The sequence below is a fragment of the Oryzias latipes genome, chromosome 14, assembly GCF_002234675.1.
Source record: "Oryzias latipes chromosome 14, ASM223467v1".
Lineage (NCBI taxonomy): Eukaryota > Metazoa > Chordata > Actinopteri > Beloniformes > Adrianichthyidae > Oryzias > Oryzias latipes.
Window position 1 is genome coordinate 1,633,436 of NC_019872.2, and position 21,750 is coordinate 1,655,185.

Here is a 21,750-nt window from a genome sequence, read left to right on the forward strand (position 1 = left end):
TTTAAAAAAAGGAATAAACTTTTAAATTCATATTTAAATTTTAATCCTACAAGAAGTATATTATCAAACAATAACTTCTGTTGTGCAAAGGAACCTTTGCTTCTGCCCGCTTCTTCCAATTATTTGAACACACACACTCACACACAAACTGCCAAACAGCATGCATGTCACTTCTGCTTCCAGCCCTTTCACTCATGGTTTTCACACCAAGATTCCCCACTTCCCATGAGTCTTAGGTGCTGAAGGCGGGACTGCAGGTTGCTACAATATTTAGAAAAATAAAAATAAAAATTTGAGAGCATGCGGGGCAAGGAATTGTTTAATCCACCTGAAACAAGAGAGATAAGAAATCCAGGATGCAATACTTAAATCTATATATTACACTTTAATTATGTTTTAAGTTTAATTTACTTAATTTAAACATATTTTATTTTAATAAAAAATTATTAGTTACATATACTCAAAACAGGGGATGTGTTGAACAAACTTTATATGATTGAGTTATAAGAGTTTTTTTAAAACTTTGAGTATTAGCTACTCATCATATTTAATTTCTCTGAACGTTCGGGTTTACAGTGTTGTCGTTCCTGTATGTTAGGCCACAAATTCTCATCCACATCACAGTGAATATGCTCTCTTGCAATGCAGCGAAATATGTTTGTCACATTATGACAACTTGGTCAACCATTTTGCAGTTGATGACTTATACGATGAACTAATGACTAGGTGTTTTGAGGAGTAAGACTATTGCACAGTGAACTATATAATACATTTTGATCAACATGACATAAACAATTGATAATGTAGCAAAGAGCAGAGAATTGTACATAATCATTTGCATGGATGTACCAAAGCAATTGCAACTTGTTCAAAGAAGTGAGAAACTGCTTATATGATGTGCACAAGTGACAACATGATGTGAAGATTAAACAAATAGTTTTGGGAATTTCATTCTGATATGAGAATTGTACTAAAGCGACTGAGAAAAACTGTAATTAGAAAGAAGGCATCAAAAGATATAAAATTATTGTATGTAATACAACTAGCTGCTGTTTACAATTAATAATCCCAGAAAAACTGAGACATTAGTGGGCAGAAGCTGAACAGTTAAAGTCAATAAAAGCTACAAAATGTAAAACAGTTTTCTAACATTTTCTTTCTGATTTATAAACATTTCCTCCTACTGACACTGTTTCCAAATGTAGTGCCACCTAAAATCAGTCTTCTGCGCGAAGACAATATCTAATAAAGTGTCTCAAGCAGGTAGACCTGATCTAAATAGTCCTTTCCAATGGTATGCACTTCATATCTGAAGTTGATTTGGAGATACCCCAACCCACACACCTCTTCTGGATACTGCTCTTCTACCAATCAAGGAGGGATAGTTTGTGGGGAAGTCCCAATAGCGTGTAAACCTTACCGAAATTTGGAGAATGACTCTTTACCACTGTGTCTTTAACCCTTGTGCTATCTTTGATGACCCCACCCTTACATTGACGTGTTCTCCCTACCATGACAAAGGTGGATAAAGGTGGAAAGATTTCATGTAATCCATGGACACTAGTGAAGATCACAAATCATTGAAGAAAAAAGGTTCAGAGCTCTGTCTAGTGGTCTAGATCAGTGTTTTCAACCTTTTTTGAGCCACGGCACACTTTAACCTTGACAAAAATCCCGCGACACACCAGCATCCAAAAAAATAGATAAAAAAAAAAAAAAAAAAAGCTCAGTCTGTATTGATCTACAGCCGCTCCGCAACCTCACATGCATTTTTGTGATAATTGTTGCAGAAAACCCTGGAAGCTGCAGCTGTTTTTTCTAAAAGATGTATTAAAAATTAAGTCAAAAGATTCAAAAACTGTTTGATGTGTGTTCGTTGTTTTAAGACGTTAAGAGGAGAGACTCATTGTGCGCTAAGACAGTCACTTTACTGCATCATGGGAGATGTAGTGCACGTAATGCGCCGACCGCAGAAAGACCAGCGTCTTTGAGCTTCATGGTTTTGTTCACTTGTTCCAGTCTGATACCAGATTCTGTGGAAAGCTACACCGCTAAAGACGAACTTTAGCTGGTATTTTTGTTAGAACAGAGACTTTTTTGCGCTAAATCGAAACAAGGAAGTGAATACTTTAACCACTTCTGATTGGTCAGACTGATGACATGTGATTTAGCCTTCAAGAATGATTGGTGGAGACAGTTAAAAGGGCGGGACTTTTCCTTACACACTTATAGCTGCAGCTAAATCGCGCTATCCCGTTATTCTTATCAAAATATCTTTAATAGAATCATATAAACACAAAGAAAAAATAATTTTATGATATTTCATATTCTTAACTTCTCAGTGTTTTATCAGGGCCTGTTTGGATGAACAAAGAGCTGATTTCCTGGAGATAGTAAATGTTTTTAGATCAGTTAATGAGGGCAATTTCTCACGGCACACTTGACCATCTCCCACGGCACACTAGTGTGCCGCGGCACACTGGTTGAAAAAAACTGGTCTAGATGACCCAACTCCAAACATTAAAGTGCCTAGGATAGCACAAGGGTTATACTCTCCAAGATAAGAACTTTAACACTAAAGACACGTCACACATTTGACCCCCAAACTACAGTATGTTTCTCTTTTTGGGCGGCCGTGGTGCAGAAGTAGAGTGGACACTAAACCCCACATTGATCCTGGTGGTTACAGGTTGGTGCCAGTGGTTGGCAGTGGAGTGCATGTGTGTGAGAACGGGTGAATGGGACTGTGACTGTAAAGCACTTTCGGCCTTCTAAGAGGGTACTAAAGCCCTATACAAGTATATACCATTTTACACTTCAAACTGCTATCATTTGTAGGCATCATGTTTAAATTTCTGATGGACGTTGTTTTAAGCAGAAAACTTGTCTCATGCCAAATGTACAGGGAACTTTCTGCCACACCTTTAGAGGGAAGGTCAGTGTGTCTTCGATTACATGGTCTAGCAACCAAATCTGGAGATTTGGAAGTAGAACTGAGGGGCTACAACTGAAACTACCAACTAGAGTAATCCTTTGTCATGAGTATAATGTGTTCCTTATTTCTACATTATGTATCACTATTATTGTACTGTACAGTATGTCCTCTCTTTAGCACATTGCCGTTTAGATCTCTAGCAGACAACTTTCCCACAGCTAAGCGTGTCGCAATCCAATCATGCCTTGCGCGTTGTTAACAAAAGTTTGGGTAGTTTCTTCCTACAATATGTTTATTAGATAACTAATAGACATCTATTGCTGATGTCTACTGGACATCTCAGAAAACCCTATTTTGTTACTCTATTAGAGATCTACCAATAGTGTTCTGCTTGTAGAGGTTGAATCTAGGATAAATTTAGAAAATCTTTTTATTTACAAGTTAAAAATCCATCCATTCATCTTCAGAACCCACCTAATCCCTTTTGGGGTCACAGGGTTGCTGGTTCCAACCCAGCTCCTCTTGAAGGTGGGTTACACCTTAATTAGGTCACCAGTTTGTTACAGAGCCAAACTCACACAGGATCACTATGCAGGTAGCAGACCTCCAACGCAGCTACTGTTGGACAAAGGCGAGGTACAACCTGAACAAGTCGCTAGGCTGTTGCACTTTTTTTCTGTTCCTATCTAAAAGAGCAAATACAAGTACCTTTAAAAATAAAATACACCCCAATAAGTATGAGAAATAAGACCGTTTTGCTGCAGCAGATTGACTTAAAATAAAACTACTAGAAAAGCAAAGTCAAACGTGATTCTATCAGCGTGATGTTGGTGAGCTGTCATCCTTTTTCTCTAAACACAAACAGCCTGGTTCAAATCCTGACTAGGATTTTTGTGTGTGAAAAGTGCATGTTCTCCCTACACAGGTGTGGATTTTCTCCTGCTTCCTCCCTCTGTTAAATAACATCTTTCCCTGGTTAACTGCTAACTGCAAATTGCTCCGGTGTGAGTTCAACAGTAGCTGGTTTGGGACCAGCAACCCTGTGACCCCAAACGGGATTCTGAAGATAAATGGATGGATGTAAAACTGCAGTGTTTACTTTTTAACTAGTAAATGTGTAAAAGGGTTTTCTAAAAATATCCCAAGATTAGATGTCTACAGATAGATGTGTAGTAAATCTCTACATGCAGAACACTGTAGAGACAGAGAAACAAAATGGCTTTCTGAGATGTCCTGTAGATATTAGTTATCTAATAAACGTCCTGTGCTTATGGGCACAGGATGGGGCAATTGTAAAAAGAAAATCATGTGAGAAGGGCTTTTCCTCTTTTGAAATTGAAATAAAAATTTCCAGAAACAGTTATGCTATAAAAATGAACTTAAAACAATATTTGAATGTGCTTTTTAAAAAAATAAAATTCAAAAATGTAGATGAACATCTGGGAATCATTTTATAATGGTCTAGAACAACACACTAAAATGGACTTTTCCTTTAGGTAGCAACATGGAACAGATGAAATATGATATGAAATAATGATTACCTTATACTTGGCACTGCTGACCATCAGACTGCCTTCTCGCAGCCAGCTGACAGAGGGTTTGGGGTTTCCGAACGCCATGCAGGTCAAAGTGATGCTTCCCCCCTCCTTGGCCTCGACATACTGAGGTGGTGTGTCTGTGAATGTGGGGGGGGCTGAGGAGTACAGAGGGAGGCAGTAGATTGAAAAGCAAAAACAATAATAAATGATAGAAAAAAGCAAGCTTTTTTTCTTTCTTTTGTTAAATTCAAATTACAGTGCATGAGACAGCAGCAAGCCCGTGTCCCAGCTGCACAGACCGATGAAGCAAACAGACTTCTGACTGAAACACAGGCCTGGACTTTCTGTTTTAGGCCACTTCTCAAAGCACAGCAGGAACGTTTTTTGTTATTTTTTGCTTTCTCCCACAAACCTAATGCTCTGCAAAAAGACAAGTGTCATTTCGTGTAAAATTGAATCCAGTTTAGTTTATTTTTATTTCTTCTATAGGTCAAACATGATAAAAACAACAACAGATAAATCAATACCCTGGTTTACAGCCAGTTATTCAGTCTTTCAATTCTTTTCAGGTTAGAATGAAAAAAAAGTTTCCATTATCATTATCATGTCATTTCATTAATCTTCTTGATTTGTTTTCCAGAATTGTTTTATTATTTAATCAATATCTATATGAAGACTTCAAACTGACTTGTATGTCATTAAGACATCGTGAAAACCCTGACGAGTTACTGGCATGGCTTACAAGGCAGGGAACATTACAGCTAAAACTGCTGAACATTTTATAACAGAAAGTTTTTTGTTGGTTTTTATGTTAGAATATCTCTCGCCCTGCATGTTTCTGAGTCTGCAGACTATTCATAAAGCTCAGGAGAGCTGACCAAACAGAGCCAATGGCATCTGTGTGGGCGGGGCCTGTCTTCTCTTGAGTGACAGGTGTAGACAATGGCAGTTTGCAGAAAAAAATATCAGTCATTTGTTCATACGTGTAATACTGTATATTACACATATGAACAAATGGAATCTTGTTGATGCTTGTTTTAATTTAAAAATGATCACATCTATGAAATATGTCGTCCTAAGATCCAACTTTTTTGACAATTCAAAAGAAACGATGGTTGTTCTTCCATTCGTGTCCTAGCACTTCAGTATTGTTCAAAAAGGTTTTTACGTTTGATGAAGTGAAACACATTTAGCGTGCTACAGTTTACACATGTTGTAAAAGCAATCTTAAAAACTCTCCTTGGCACACTTCTGCCAAGGTTTCAAGAGCGTATACAAGACCAACGGCACTGCTGCCCAAGACCTTCCCCACACATTTTTACATATTTGTATAATTGCTCCAAGCCCATGTCTTCCAGGTTGCCTTTTTCCCATCTGCACTTATTTGTCAGTATCATGTTTGACTCCATATCTAATCAACTCTGGACTGAGGCTGATCTGCTTACATCCATAATCCTGTGGCCTCTTATGTCTGAAGTAAATCATCCCCTCTGCAGCAGTGAACAGGGATACAGTTATAAATCCATGTCTGATATTGTTCAATGCAATGCTACTTATGAACAAACTGCTTCTAATCCACTTGTGAGCTCAAAAACAGGTTAAGACTCACAAATAGGGTCACGATTCCATAGATATATTAGGCTCACTCTTGGTTATGATTTATAGATTTATATACAGTAGCCAATCTGATTAACCTGTCGTGGTTCCACCCGTTTTCGGTCACTACTTTGCTGCTTCTTGTGTGTTTATCAAACACTGAATGTCACGTTTGATTGAAGTGAGAAGCTTCTTCAAACATGTGAACATGAGTCCTCAGTCTGCTCTCTGACCTCAGTGTCACCCTTCTGCCCTGCTTTGGAGGTTTTACCCCGATAAGATTTCTGCTCTTCATCGTCAGTGGCACTCAGCATCTCTTCTTCTTCTCTAATCTCTTCCTCAGGAAAGGACTCGGGGTTACAGAATAGCTGTGATGACAAATAAACATGACACCTGCAAAAGTGATATCATTCACATCTGTGTGTTCTTACCGTTTTTCTAAGCAAGTAGCAACACTTTCTGTCACTGAGCTGCAGCTTAACTTGGGCTCTGGATTTGGATGGCTTAGGGTTTATTAATTTAGGGTTTATTAATTTACTGTTTGTGCAGACCTGTACCTTCTAAGATAAATTAAGCCTGAATATATTAAGAGAGTCTAGAACGTCTGGTTGAGGTCCATGCCTGAAGGGTCTTCAACTCCTACCTCTCCGAAAGCTTTAACCAGGTTCAAAGTCACACAATTTTCAACTGACTCAAAAATCAAGAATTTTAATAGGGACCACTTTCAAATAAGAATGCATGGCTTACCAGTCTGTCAATGTCTACATTAAAATCATCTTGGATTCTTCTCTGGCATTTTTCTGTTTTATGCATAGAAAACATTCAAGATTTTTGTTTTCTGTCCATCTGTGACCCACAACAGATTCAACAGCTTATAATCAGATCATCTACAAACACTGATGACTAAAAAAACAGACAGATGATGCATTTATAATAAAATAATCTAAATCACATTCCCTGTCTGAACCTATCCTGACCCAGATGTTTGTGACCATGTAATACTAAGGGGCGGCCGTGGTGCATTGATAGGATTGCAGGTTCGATTCCCGCCTTGCCCGCCCAGGTGTCGAAGTGTCCTTGGGCAAGACACTGAACCCCCACCTTACCTCTATTGGAAGAATGGCACGAGTGTTCAACACCAGTGTGTGAATGTGTGTGTGACTGGGTAATGGGACTGTGACTGTTAGGTGCTTTAGGCCTTTGTAGAAGGTAGAAAAGCGCTACATAAGTATACGCCATTTAACATTTCCAAAGCCCTGCAATATGTGGTAATCTTCATCGATACTGGAGTTAAGTGTGTAACAGCAATAATGCAGGGTTTTGCGGGGTCAGCCCCTCTCCCACTCGCCTGAGGAAAGGAGTGGAAGATAGCTTTGACAGCTGTAATGGAATGACAGGAGAAAGAAGAGGGGGAATGCTAGAGGAGAACTTAACTAATGTGGCATGATGTCAAGGATGATGTCGGCAGCATGTGGGGCTGTATTTATGCTGCTGTTGCCATAGCAACAAGCATTATCACATGGATAAGTGATGATGAATGTTAAAACAGTCCAACGAAGGCAGGAGTTTTGTTTGCTGAAAGTTATCCACATCCACGTGTATCGGATGTGATGGTTGCTGTGGTGCAGAGGAAGAATGGTCAACCTCTGATCAGAAATCACAAGTTTGACATCCGTCTTGCCTGCCCATGTGTTAAAGTGTCCTTGGGCTAGGCACTGAACCCCACATTGCTCCTGGCGGTAAAGGTTGGTGCCAGTGTTCAGCAGCGGAGCCACCATCAGTGTGTGAATGTGTCACACTAACCTCTACATCTTAACACCTGTAAGGCAAAATAAATTGTAACTGATTGGAATTTTTGACAGTGATTTGATTTTCTGGTCCAGACCAGAAAAATTCCTACAAGAGGGAACTGAGGTGGAAGTTAAAGAAACTTACAGACCCAACTGCAGACTTCCCAATGATGAGAGGCAGTGGACTGGGGTGGGTTTGTTTATAGCCCACAGCTCAAGTGTTAATCTTGATCATGGTGAACAATATAACTGTATCTCTGCACCCCTGGTCTGTAAATGGTAAAAACACATATAATTATACAGCCCTGTTCTACGTTGCTTTGAGACCCAAAGTGCTTCAAAGTCACAGTCCCATTCACCTATTTACACACTGCTGGTAAACATGGCGCCAACCTGTAACCACCTGGAGCAATGCGGAGTTCAGTGTCTTGCCCAAGGACACTTCAACATATGGGCGGGAAAGGTAGGAACTGAACCTGCAATCTTCCATACAGAGGTCTGCTGTATTACCTCTGCACTGCAACTGCCCCTGTGGTCTTGGCTTATAGGCCAAGCAGCCAAATAGATTACCCAGGCTTCTTGAAGTATCCAGGTGGGTTAATAGAAAATGCTCGAACTTGGACTTGTGTGCCAGCTGTGTGCCACTCACAGTTTGTCCATACAAAATACCACGTTCAAGCCCAAAGGTGTCCATCAGTGCAGTTTGTACCAATACATGCTAGTCATTAGCTCAATGATTGATTTTGTAGTTGTGTCATTTGAGCTTTTGCTATGTGTCTTAGACACTCAAGGGCGAAGCTTTAAACCAATTGCCACATGATGGTGATTTGAATTTGCTACAGGAGGAGGCGATCTGACAGACTTGACAGGCCATAACGTATTGAAGGAGTCTGGAAGGTCTGGCTGAGCTCACAGTCTGAAGGGTCTTCAACTCCCACATCTAGGCAAGCTTTAACCAAGTTCCAATGAAGACTAGAGACTTGAGTTGAGGTGAATCACGTTTTCCACTTCCATTGTCAGTGCAGCTTTTAGGTGCTTTGGTTGTCAGATTCTGGTGCCTTTCAGCCCAACAAACAATGAACCCAGTGGTGATCGACAGAAGTAAGTGATGATAATTTAATGAAGAAGGAGTTCTCTAAACCAGTGTTTCCCAACCCTGGTCTTTGGGGAACAATGTCCTGCATGTTTTCCATGTTGTCCTGCTTATGCACACCTGATTCAGCTCATCATCAGACTCTGTAGACGCCAGACAATGACATTCATCAAAGGCAGGTGTCTGAGCAGGGTTGGATAGAAAAAATGCAGGACAGTGTTCCAGAGGACCAGGGTTGGGAAACACTGCAATAAACTCTGGTCGGCCCCTGAGGTAACTGACAAGCACTGGCATTCCAAGCAGCAGGCATATCAATGGGCAAAAACTCAAACCTGGGGGAGGTTTGAAAAGGCCATGACAGTATTGACACCAGGCAGTCTACAAGTCAGAGGCCATGGTTCTCGACCGGAAAAAGGGGGGAGCTCATTCCCCATATGGAGGAGTTTGGTATGTATTTTGGGGTCACATGCAGTAGTAAGGAAGGATGGAGCATTGGATTGATAGTTAGGTAGGTGCAGCAGTTGCAGTGGTGCCATTGCAGCATTTGTAGTAAAGAAGGAGTTGAGCCAAAAGGTAAAGCTCTGAATTTGCTGGTCAACCCTTGTTTACTAAACATTTAAGACTTTTTGTTGTTTTAGATCCAGACACCCTAAAATTACTTCTTAATATTAAAGACAATTATTCATTCATTCATTTTATTAGCCACTGCAGGCAGGGATATGACCTGCCAGGTCAGCGGAAGGCGGCACAGCAGAGGCACATGTAACTGTGGGCTGGCACACAGACACCAACATGACTTCGGTTTCAAGAAGGTTTCACTAGTTTTCAAGTCCTGATTGAAGGTAATCAAGGGGGCCTAAAAGTTCACATTTTGGGGCCAAGCATGAAGTCATTCCTTTTTTCTTTCTCTGTGAAAATGTCTACCAAACATATTTTTTATTTTTTTTCTCTTTAAGTCCTTTTTTAGTATCTTCATTTTATGAGATAGTTATTTTTTTGTTTGGACTGTACACCTGTTTCCTTTTTCTAACTGTGGTTTTTTATCTTTGTGAGGCTTTTGAAGTTATTTTGATTTGGCCCATGGACAGCTAAAAAAACGTGTCTCCTGGGGCTTCATGGGCTAAATCTATCATACCTTTCCTAAAAATATTTTGAGCTACAATACAAAGAATATCCCAACTAAAAATACTGTTGAGCTGATGATCACGTCATCTGTAAAAAAGTGTTAATATATTCTAACAGTGCACGTGTTTTTTAAAAAGATGCCTTTGAATCTCTGCACTTACCGTTGACAGTCAGGTGAACCCAGCTGCCGTTGTGGAAGGTGTCATACTGCTGTTGGAGCATCAGCACTTTACACTCGTACCAGCCATGGTCATCTGAACGCACATTGTCTATCCGCAGGGAGGACTTGCCGTGCAGACTGGCCCGGCCTGGCACAGAGAAGCAGAGCGTCAGCAGTGGGAGCCACAGAAAGGGGTGGAGGATGGGCGGACTGAACATAAAAATGGAAATCAAGCAAATAGAAAGAGGGAGGGAAGATAGAAAAGTGTGGGGGGGGCAGCAGATGAAGGCTGAGGTGAAAATCCACCTTGAAGATTTCAGATATACATATGCAAAGATCACAGAGCACTCTGTCATGCTGCTGTGGATACCTGAGGGAAAGATGTCAAATCACCCCACTCCACCTTCTGTTCCTAGATTCAAAGGCCAACAGAACATGACAAGAACCGAGAAAACAGAACTGAAAAAGCCAAAAGGGAGGAAATCCTCGCAGTTGTTTGAAGGTTTTGGACTTTTACAGTGTCTCCAATATTTGGGGGATTCTAAACACAGCAGCACAACAGTGTGTTTTTAGAAATCAATAACAAATTCTCTTCATTGTTTATTTTTTCTCGTTATACACGGACTACATCATTTCTTCCCGTTGGTCCTATCCGCCTTAAGTTGTAACAAAGTCGATAGAATGGTCTGTCAAAGATTCAGAGGCAATAGCATATGTTCAAAATAACACACAAAGGTACATCTGTGTACAAGGATTACAGGTGTTTTAAGGCTGTGAAACTCCTCACTACACATTTTCTACACCTTTCTCAGACATGTAAATTTTTACACTTTTCTCTCTTCTTTACACTCTCAAAGTTCAAACCTTCATAGAAATAAGTCCAGTATTATAGAATGAAAGCAAAGATCAGCTAAAAGTATTCTGTACAGGTGATTATGAACAAAAGAGGTTGAACGACAAAGTCATTCCATGTGTCATATACAGAACACTATTTGAAAAAAAAAGTATACTAGGTTGCTCTGAAAAAGATGTACGAAACAGCGAGACCACACAAGGTGAACCGTGAAATAGTGATGGGACACTATATTTAACAAAATGATTGTGCCGTTGAATTCATGGCTCTGTCATCTGTCATGTACACACATATGAACTTATCTGACATCCCTTTTTCACATCATCTTTCTCTTTGTGCTTGAGCTGCTCCCTTTAGGAGTCACCACAACGAATATTCCACGTCTATCTAAGCCAGGGGTGGGCAAACGTTTTGACTGGTGGACCACAGAGAGTTCTAAAATGTGCCAAGTGTGGAGTGATTTGGTGGTTCACCTCATCAGAGCAATAAATAGCATTGAATGCGGATGAAAACATGCTTGAACTGATTAAAAATTGATGTATATATTTTCAAACTGAACATATTGGATTTTGTTCTCATGTTAGAGTCAATTGCACCACATGAAGGCTGAATAACTTTGTACATCTAAGCCACGGTCACTTTGCTTGCAGACCACCATTTATGGAAGACTCCAGAATTACAGGGAAAATGACACCTTTATAAGGATTATCAATATAATCTTTAAATCATTTAACGGGCAGCATATGGCCCCCCTGGCCGTAGCTTGCCCACCCCTGATCTAAGCCTATCCTCTGCTTCCCCCTCACTCACATTTACCCCCGTCATGTCCTCCTTCACCAGCACCCAAATAGGACCCAATTATTTACCATAACTACACCAGGACTCCAGATCAAATGTAAGGCAGGTTTATTGAAAAACTTGCTGTAGGCAGTGTGGAATGTATTTATACGAAATACATTTAAATACACATTTTTTAATGACAAATCATTCAAATGCAATGCATAGTGGTATTCATGGGGGGCATGAGGCCATTCTATAAAATATTGGATTTGGTTGGTTTATTTTATTCCAAACACAAATATATCAAACCAATTTCTGTCATTAAGGCACACATTGATTTGAAAATAAACAAGGATGATGCTATCTTCTTGACAGTGTAATTACTCTGAACCATCAATGGACATATGTGGTAACACATACAGAACACACATTGGACACATGAATTTATTAGATATATTGATGGTAAAATAAAGTCAAATAGAGGTTGATTTGTCGCTTGAAAGGGAGTGGGAAGAAGCAAAGCTGTAAATGATTTTTAATTGATTCTGCCGGCTTAAGGGGGGGCTGTTCTTCATCTGATGGTTTGGAGGGCAAACAAGTTCATACTGTATGAACATTTGATAGGAACTGTAACTGATGAGAGGTATATCAAAGCTCTTAGAGTAGCAGTAAAGACCAGGCTCCATTTGACGGCTGTGTGTCTCTAAAAGAAAATAAATGTCAAAGACAACCTCAAATTCCATAGCAACATGAAGCCGCAATCAGATAAGAACCAAATCTCCTAAAACTCAGAACCTCAATGCTGAGGTGTCTGTTTTATCACATTATCTTTCCTCCAGCAGCAAAAGGGAGGAAGCAGTGTAAGCAGTGTGAGCAGGTAAGTGGCGTCTGATGCAGACTGAGGAATCAATCAGCTGCCTTTCCAAAAGGATCTGCTGATTACTATTGATCCTCTGTAAAGTCGAGTGTTTCTCATTAGAGGTAACCTATTTATGATTTGAATCTTTTCAGTTTCAACACACTTTTACTTCAAAGTTCTCACTTCCACACACTTGAGCGACATTTATCACCGGGATTATCAAATTGAGCACCTCAGAGTCTTTGCCAGCCCAAAACGGGAAGATTCTTTTTAAACATTTGATCACACAATGAACAGGCAAAATATTTGGTCCTGTAGCGTGAATAAAAGAAACAAGTTAATTTGATCATTTAAACCTGTTTTATATCCTAATTTCTTCAATGCAAAACTACTCTAGAGAAGCTGATGGGCACAGAGAGCTGTGGTTGTACTTGACATCTCCCAGGTGTCAATGTAAACCGTGTGAATCTGAACAGGATGTCCTTGAAGAGGAACATATAAAAAAACAACTGGTCACAGTCTCCATGGATGGGCTGCAGTAACAGGAAAGTTGACAGCAGGTGACGGCAGTGCACCATGTAGGTCAACAGAAAAGAAGGAGCCACGCCTCCATGGTCGATCCAGTCCGTCCCACAAAAAGGTCATCAAGATCCCCTGATTCTCTGATACCCGATTAGCTGATGACAGGTCTCTCTTGACATGAGCGGATTGGAAGTCAAAGAGGTCCAGGCTTTATACTGGCCGCAACATTTCAGAATTTCAAAGGAATAAATATGCATCTGTAGCTGCAGAGATGCAGCTTGTTGATGTACAAACTAAATTAAAAGTTGTTCCCCAAAATCAAGGTAATGTCCCCTTTGTAGGATCAATAAAATTCTATTCAATTCTATTCTAATTGATAAAAAGAAGACATTTTTGTTATCGTAGGATCCTGTTAACAGCGAAAACAATCTTACCAAATAGGTTAATTTATCTACATTCATCATAAAATCTATGTATGTGTAACATTAACCTCTTAAAGCCTTAGTCCCTCATACGGGGTGGAGCCTGTACAGGGGCTGCAGGTTTTTGGGTTGTTCAGGCTGCTAAATGGAGAAGAGCACAGGTGTGACCACATCAAGAAAGTGGAACGTAGGATTGTGGTCCGTGTTGTAAATGGAAAGTGTTGGAAAGCACTTGTAAGGATAATGCAAGTTCCAGGCACTTGTGACGTACGTGGAATGCTGTCACACGCCGCCCTTTCTGCAGCACTGATGGGTGCACTGGCTTCTCAACAACTGCATGCAATACTGCACACACAGAATGTGCAGGTCATACTTGAGATGAATAGGATATCCACACAAACTACACTCTCAATGTCTAGTTTCCTTGTTTTTAACAGCAGTGTGCATGCAGGGGACACGTGCACCCTGCTGTTCACATTTCACAGCACTAGCGGGCTTCCTGTGTAGTATGCAAAGTCCAGGGGGTCAATAAAAGACAAATCTTTAGGACACGCCTGTGTCTCATGTACTTCACCTTTACTTACTCTTACGTGCTGCTTCACTATGACCTGTCACTCACAACATGCCAGCAGCTATGGGCATGAACATTTTTGCCTTGCGGGCTCACCGAGTGCTCTATAATCTTAAAAAGTCTTGCAGGCAACAAGGATTTGCAGACAGCATGCAGTCACCCGTGAGGGCAGTTGTGACTAGGGCAACCGCTGGTTTGGTTTCCCCAAAGCGTGAAGACTGTCAGAGTTGCAAAAAGCAAGGAATCATTTCTCTTGACTTTCAGCTTCTATGCCTGTGTTTTCTGACTCATGTATGCTGCCAGCATGGATGATCCTGCAGTCTGTTTGCAGGACTCCTCACTTCATGAAACAGTGGCCTTTGCCTGGAGCTGCCACACGCTGTTGTTGCATCACCAAAGAGGCTGAGAAGCACTGAAGTCACATTGATCTCAACTTTGATTCTCACAGAATTCAGCATCTTACCAGCATACTCTGGGTCCACATGAGGGGGGTAGAAGCGAAAGTTGATGAAGAAAGGAATTGGCATTCCATACTTAAACCACTCCACCACATAAGGCTGTCCGTTCAGGGGGTGGGGCACATTGCATCCCAGGATGACACTCTCTCCTGCACGTGCTGTCACAAACTGGGGCTCCTCTCGCACTCCGTGGGCACCTGAAGAGGCGAAATGCACAGGTTAGGTTCGAGCACCAGCTCTGCAGTTCCACTTTAAAATATCTACACAAAAAGACTTATTTCTGCATTTAGACTGCTTACAGCCCATCAGTACACTTTAAAAACCCATGATCAAATTCATCATTCTATGTCAAAATATTCCTCTGTTAACATTTTAGGCAAGGCTTTGCTTATCGTGCCAATACTGTGACATCCACTAATCTGATTCTGTACAACTGCAAGGTTCAAGAGTCTTTCTGTACACAATGCAGGTGCTTAGAAAAAGGACTACAAAGAATTGAGCTCAGCTGTGAGTGTAGAAAAAGACACAAGATCACAGCTGTTGTTCAGAGTCAAGCACAAACAAAGTCGATACAGTGTTCCCCCGCTCATTCGCTTTTCAACATTTGCGGTTTCACTAATTTTATTGTAAGTATAATTAAATGGCTAGACTTTTTTGTTAGTGTTTCCCTTATAGTCACATACATTTTCCACAATTGAACAGCATCATTATCCATTTTTTCCCCCTCAGTAAATTTATCAGCTGTAGTTTTCATTTTAGAACTTCTCTACATTTCAATTTGACATTTGGAAGAACAGAGAGAAAGTCTGGATTTAATCTGACCTGGCTTGGTTTTTATTCAACAAACTGAACTTATAACTTCATAAATATCAGCTACTGAGACGCCAAAAACAGAGAATCATCTGTGCAGTCATAAACGTGAGCAACAGGTCATGGATCAGCTCTGCGCTTTTCTCTCTCATGCACGCCCCCACCTTCATCCACAGACATGCCCCCACCTTCATCCACAGACACGCCCCCACCTTGATCCACAGACAACCCTCAACTTCATCAAGACACGCCCTCACCTTCATCCACAGACACGCCCCCACCTTGATCCACAGACAACCCTCAACTTCATCAAGACACGCCCTCACCTTCATCCACAGACACGCCCCCACCTTCATCCACAGACATGCCCCCACCTTCATCCACAGACACGCCCCCACCTTGATCCACAGACAACCCTCAACTTCATCAAGACACGCCCTCACCTTCATCCACAGACACGCCCCCACCTTCATCCACAGACACGCCCCCACCTTCATCCACAGACACGCCCCCACCTTCATCCACAGACACGCCCCCACCTTCATCCACAGGCACACCCTCACCTTCATCCACAGACAACCCTCACCTTCATCAACAGACGACCCTCACCGTCATTCACAGACACGCCCTCACCTTCATCCACAGACAACCCTCACCTTCATCCACAGACAACCAGGGCTCGACATAGCCATTTGTCCGCTGGCCCGGTCGGGCCACTAAAATATCTAACAATTAATACATTTTTCACCTTTTACAATAAAGTATATTTTGCGAAAACGTGTAGATTTACCTCGTCTTTATAATTCACTTTTTCTGCTAGTCCTGTGTTCAGACTTCAAGGGTTTCTATGGGAAACCTTTTATCACTCTTCTCCTCCTCTCCCGCCTGCGCGCGCGGCTGTCACTGCCGAGCACCACGCGGCACGCGCTCACTCAATTTTTTTTTCAAACTTTATTGAATGTAACAATTCAATACTAAACAATGTTAAACAGCAACAACGAAGGAACAAGCCAGTGGGTTATTATTACATTTTAGGCAGATATATTTAAACTGACACACATATCAGCGCGCCCCCTGGTGGTTTTTCACCGCGATGATCAAAAATCCAACACCGTCACTGAAGAGAGACTGAAGCATGTCAGAGATGTGGAAGACATGGCAGGAATAGATAGGAATATGTTAGTAGTTATTAATTAGTAGCATGGACAGCAAGATATTTAATGAATGCATTGAAGATGAAACTGTATGCACTAAGCTTTAAGCTGAATGTCAAAGAATCAAAGGCAACTCAAAATACCTGAATCTCAGACTCAAATGGAGTATAATGTCAAACTACTTAATTTTGTTTTTCTTTACAACACTGTAAGCAGTAAGTATTTCTAGTTAGCTGAATGATCTCAGTAATTTAATTGTATTTAATTTTTCAATTATTTAATTTAATTAGGTAACTAAAGCAACTAAAAAGTAAATGTAACTTTGCAACAGTAACAAAAAGCAGAACCTTAAGGCAGTCAGGGCAAAAAAGTCAATAAAACTTCTTAACTATTGATTAGGAACAAATGTGAAATAGCAGTGATTAGAAGCAGCATAAAAACTTCTTAACTAGTGTTTCCTACTACACTGCAGCGCTCTCTTCAAAACATCTGAAACAGACTAGAGCAGATTTAAGTTTGATATGCTCTATTTTTAGTCATTGAAAAGTGTAGAAATAAGTGCTAGATGTCACCAGAATGCACCAAATTGCACCATATTAAAATTTTCCGGGGGCATGCCCCCGGACCCCCCTAAAGTTGCAAGCACCTGCGGAGCGGCGGGTCTCGCTGTGCGCGGTGTCGGGCCAGTAACTTTCAAAAGCTATTGGCCCTGTGGGCCAGTGCAAATTTCTGGGCTATGTCAACCCCTGACAACCCTCACCTTCATCCACAGACACGCCTTCACCTTCATCCACAGACACACCCTCACCTTCATCAACAGACAACTCTCACCTTCATCCATAGACACGCCCTCCCTAACCTTCATCCACAGACAACCCTCACCTTCATCTAGACACACCCTTCACCCTCATCCACAGACACGCCCTCACCTTCATCCACAGACACGCCCTCACCTTCATCAACAGACACGCCCTCACCTTCATCCACAGACACGCCCTCACCTTCATCCACAGACACGCCCTCACCTTCATCAACAGACACGCCCTCACCTTCATCCACAGACAACTCTCACCTTCATCCACAGACATGCCCTCACCTTCATCCACAGACACGCCTTCACCTTCATCCACAGACAACTCTCACCTTCATCAACAGACACGCCCTCACCTTCATCCACAGACAACTCTCACCTTCATCCACAGACATGCCCTCACCTTCATCCACAGACACGCCTTCACCTTCATCCACAGACAACTCTCACCTTCATCCACAGACAACTCTCACCTTCATCCATAGACACGCCCTCCCTAACCTTCATCCACAGACACACCCTCACCTTCTGATATAGTATTATTTTTTAATCATATACATGATTTTTCTAATTAACATAATCTGCATATATTTTAGATAACTGATCTCTATTTTCTATGTTGATTTGTAGAATAGCTATGTCTATTTTTTACACAATAAGTATTACATTTTTGTCATATGTTTAATTGATACTTAGAGATTCTTAATTCTTTCTGATAAAGTTATCAACCGGATAATGATAAATCATGTAATAAAATGGTTACGGTAGAACAGGGGTGGGATTATATTTGTTTTCTTCCTTCCACTCCTTTTTAAGCAATATTTAATTTTATGACTAATTATCCTGAGTTTGATACGTCTTTGTATGAATGTATAACTGATGATTGTAATTTGTTTTTGTGTATTATTTTTTTTTGAGTGGGAGGGGGGGATAAGACCATGAAGCAGCATAGAGCAGACAGGTTTACTGGTTGTTTATCATTACGGTAAGGTTCAAATGTAGTACAAAAAGGGCGGGGCCTGTCCACACACACACTGAAATGTTATCAACACACCTGCTAGCTGCAAAAATGTCCACATGTCAACATGTACACAAAACAGATAGTGTTCACGAACGCATACCTATGCCTTTAAACCAACTAGTGTGAAATCTTTCATTCATTCAATCATGCAAACTGTTAGTGCAAAGGTGAGCTAACACCTGTGCTCAGGTGAGTGTTTATGTTCTTCTAAAATGGATGGTGGAATGTGAAAAGAAGGAGGAGGAGCGCCCAGCCACCCCCACACCCAGACCCCCGCCGCAGCAGCAGCGGCAGCCGGAATTCCCCCAACGCCACAGGGGAACAGGCAGGGAACAACCGCCCCCCGGGCGACCAAGACCGCCACCCAGGCCAGGGCCAGCAGGACCGCCGCGAGGCCCCCAGAGCCAGAGAGCAGGGAGGCATGGAGGGAAAGAGAGCGCCGCCCCAGCCAGCCAGGTGTTTTTGTGTATTATTCTTATTTGATTGCAACCTTAGCTTTCAAATAAACCATTGAAAAAAAACCTTCCATCCACGGACACTCATTTTACCCCACCTGTCATTTTACTGGCAACATCTTTAAAAATACAGAATCATTATTACAACTTCTACGTGTCTTTGACGCAAATTTAGGTTTTTTTCCCCGACGGTGTGCTTTAATCTAAACCGCCGTTCCTGAAGGCTGATGCAGAAAATTCACTGCTGATAGAGGTGGGCGGGGCCACAGTAACAGCGCTGTGTAATTGGACCCTTTCCTCATGAACCCAGGGAAGAAAGATCATTGTAAGAAGATAAGATCACTCCAACCTGATTTGGTTTTCAAATCCGAAGGACAAAACAGACGACAGATTATTGTTGCACCCCGCGTGCCACAGCAGGGGTTGCCGACCCTGATCTATAGCATCTTCCCAGTTTTTTTGAAAGTTCTTCTAGAGACACCCAAATTCCTTATTTAAAATAAAACTTGTAAAGTTAATTGTGTGCGCTATCTTGCACATTTAACAGATGCAGTTTGTAAATACTTCATTCATTCATTTTCTATACCGTTTTATCCCTTTCGGGGTCACGGGGCTGCCGGAGCCTATCCCGGCCACTTGTGGGCGAAGGCAGGGGGACACCCTGAACAAGTCGCCAGTCTGTCGCAAATCTTTACATGTTAATACACACTTGAAACTTTACTAAAATATCACCTGTTTTTCTTTTTTGGTACATCTTATATATGTTATGTCATCGTTCAGTTCTTTTTTCAAAGCTTAAAGCACTTTTTGCAAATGAAGTTGTCATACTGTGTGTTAACTTTTTTAACCCTTTTTGCTATCCTATGAACCCTCCCTTCCATTGGCGTGTTCTCCCTACCATGAAAAAGGTGGATAAAGGTGGAAAGATTTCATGTAATCCATGGACACCAGTGAAGATCACAAATCATTGAAGAAAAAAGGTTCAGAGCACTGTCTAGTGGGTCTAGATGACCCAACTCCCACCGTTAAAGTAGCTAGGATAGCAGTTAAATGTAAGCAAGTATTCTGACCTTCCTATGCCTAATTTAGTCAAGTCAATCCTGTCCAAATTCACTGCCCACCCCTGGCTTAAAAACCCAAAAAGATTTACTGAACTCACAGCAGAATGTTCTTTCTTAAATAAATTTTTCAATACTTTAATATTTAGAGAGAACAGGGGAAAACAACAACGTGAAAGGTGAACAGTGATGGGAATACATGAATTTTTAGAACAGTTCCAGATGCACCTCCTCTGCTGACTGACAGCTGAATATTTATTCTCAACATAGAACTGAACAGCTGAATTTTACAAACTAGATCTTCTCATGGCTGGTTCTTCACAGAACAGTAAGAAAGTCAATGCATGCCACAGGAACAACAGGAACACTCTTCTGTTGTGGACAGTTCTGTTCTCTTCACAATGTCTTTGCTCACCAGCTGTCAGTTCTTCTGTCTCCACAAGTCAATTTCAAAAAAATATTTTAACTAGGTTCCAAGAATTTCAAATAGCTGTTAAGTTTTCCAGATTCTTGGATTTCTTCCAGATCATCAAGTGGAAATGAAATCTGTGTCCAAACAAACAAGTAAACTAGAATGAATGTCAAATCCATTCACATGTTAGTTTCCTAAAGTTCACCACTGTTGTTTATCCACATCCAAAGAATCCAAAGGGAACATTCTAGACACTGGATGGTCACATGACTTTATTCAAAGTCTGTCCACACATTGGACTGGAATGATGAACTGATCCGTGTTTGATGACATCACATGTCTGTTTTCCGCTGTGATGCACTTTGTTGTTTTTACATTAAAGTAAAATAAACCTACCATTTCTCAATCCAATTTGTATTTTTCCAACTTCGATTATCGATTTATCTCATTTTGAAACAATTTCTTTAATCATTTCTGATCACTTTCTGATTACCTTCCAGTTTAAATTAGAACATGCTACTGCCCCAGTGAATAAGAAACAGCTTAGAAGAACTTTAACTGACCGTTCTGTGTCTGAGTTTAAACACACAGTTCAGCCAGTACTTAGTGACATTCTGAGAAAATACTCTGAGTCCAGCTACCATAGTATCAGTCCTAGTATAAATGACCACTTTGTTAATGATGCCTTACAAGCCCTCAGGAGTACACTCGTTGTTGTTGCCCCCCTGAAACTTAAGTTCGTCAGAAATAACCGAGTAGCACCGTGGTTTAACGCTGAAACTCGTTCTCTTAAACAAGAAACCCGTAAGTTGGAAAGAGAATGGCGCCGCTCCGGTTCAGAGCAGTCTCTGGATATCTGGAAACATAGCCTATTTAATTATAAAAAAGCCCTGCGTAGATAGTAAAATCTCAAATATTAGACATAAGTTAAATCAAGTTATTCCTACTATCAGCCCAGAGCAGGCTGAAGCGGTAAAAGTGGAGGCCTCCATAGAAACCTCTGTAACATTAGACTGCTTCACTTTTGTGGATCAAGCAGAAATAACATCAATTATTACGTCCTCCAAATCCTCAACCTATCTTACCCAATTCCCACTAGACTTTTTAAAGAAACTTTTCCCCTAATTAATGATTCCATATTAACAATGATAAATACCTCTCTGGAAACGGCTTACGTGCCACAGTCTTTTAAATATGCAGTTGTTAAACCTCTTCTGAAAAAGCCCAGTTTGGATCCTAGCATCTTGGCCAACTACAGACCAATATCAAACCTGCCCTTTATTTCTAAAATCCTAGAAAGAGTTGTAGTTAAGCAGCTTTACTGCCA

The 21,750-nt window shown here is 41.0% G+C and overlaps 1 protein-coding gene across 3 annotated transcripts in view; it reads right to left on the reverse strand.

Moving 5' to 3' along the window:
* LOC101174449 (protein turtle homolog B-like) overlaps positions 1-21,750 on the reverse strand; it is a 132,231-nt gene that overhangs the window by 85,118 nt on the left and 25,363 nt on the right. For all 3 annotated transcript variants that reach the window (XM_023962303.1, XM_023962302.1, XM_023962305.1), the window contains exons 2-4: positions 14,708-14,899; positions 10,239-10,385; positions 4,477-4,628 (exon numbers count right to left, since the gene is read on the reverse strand). In XM_023962303.1, coding sequence (XP_023818071.1) covers positions 4,477-4,628; positions 10,239-10,385; positions 14,708-14,899 — 491 coding nt within the window. The remainder of the gene's footprint in view (positions 1-4,476; positions 4,629-10,238; positions 10,386-14,707; positions 14,900-21,750) is intronic.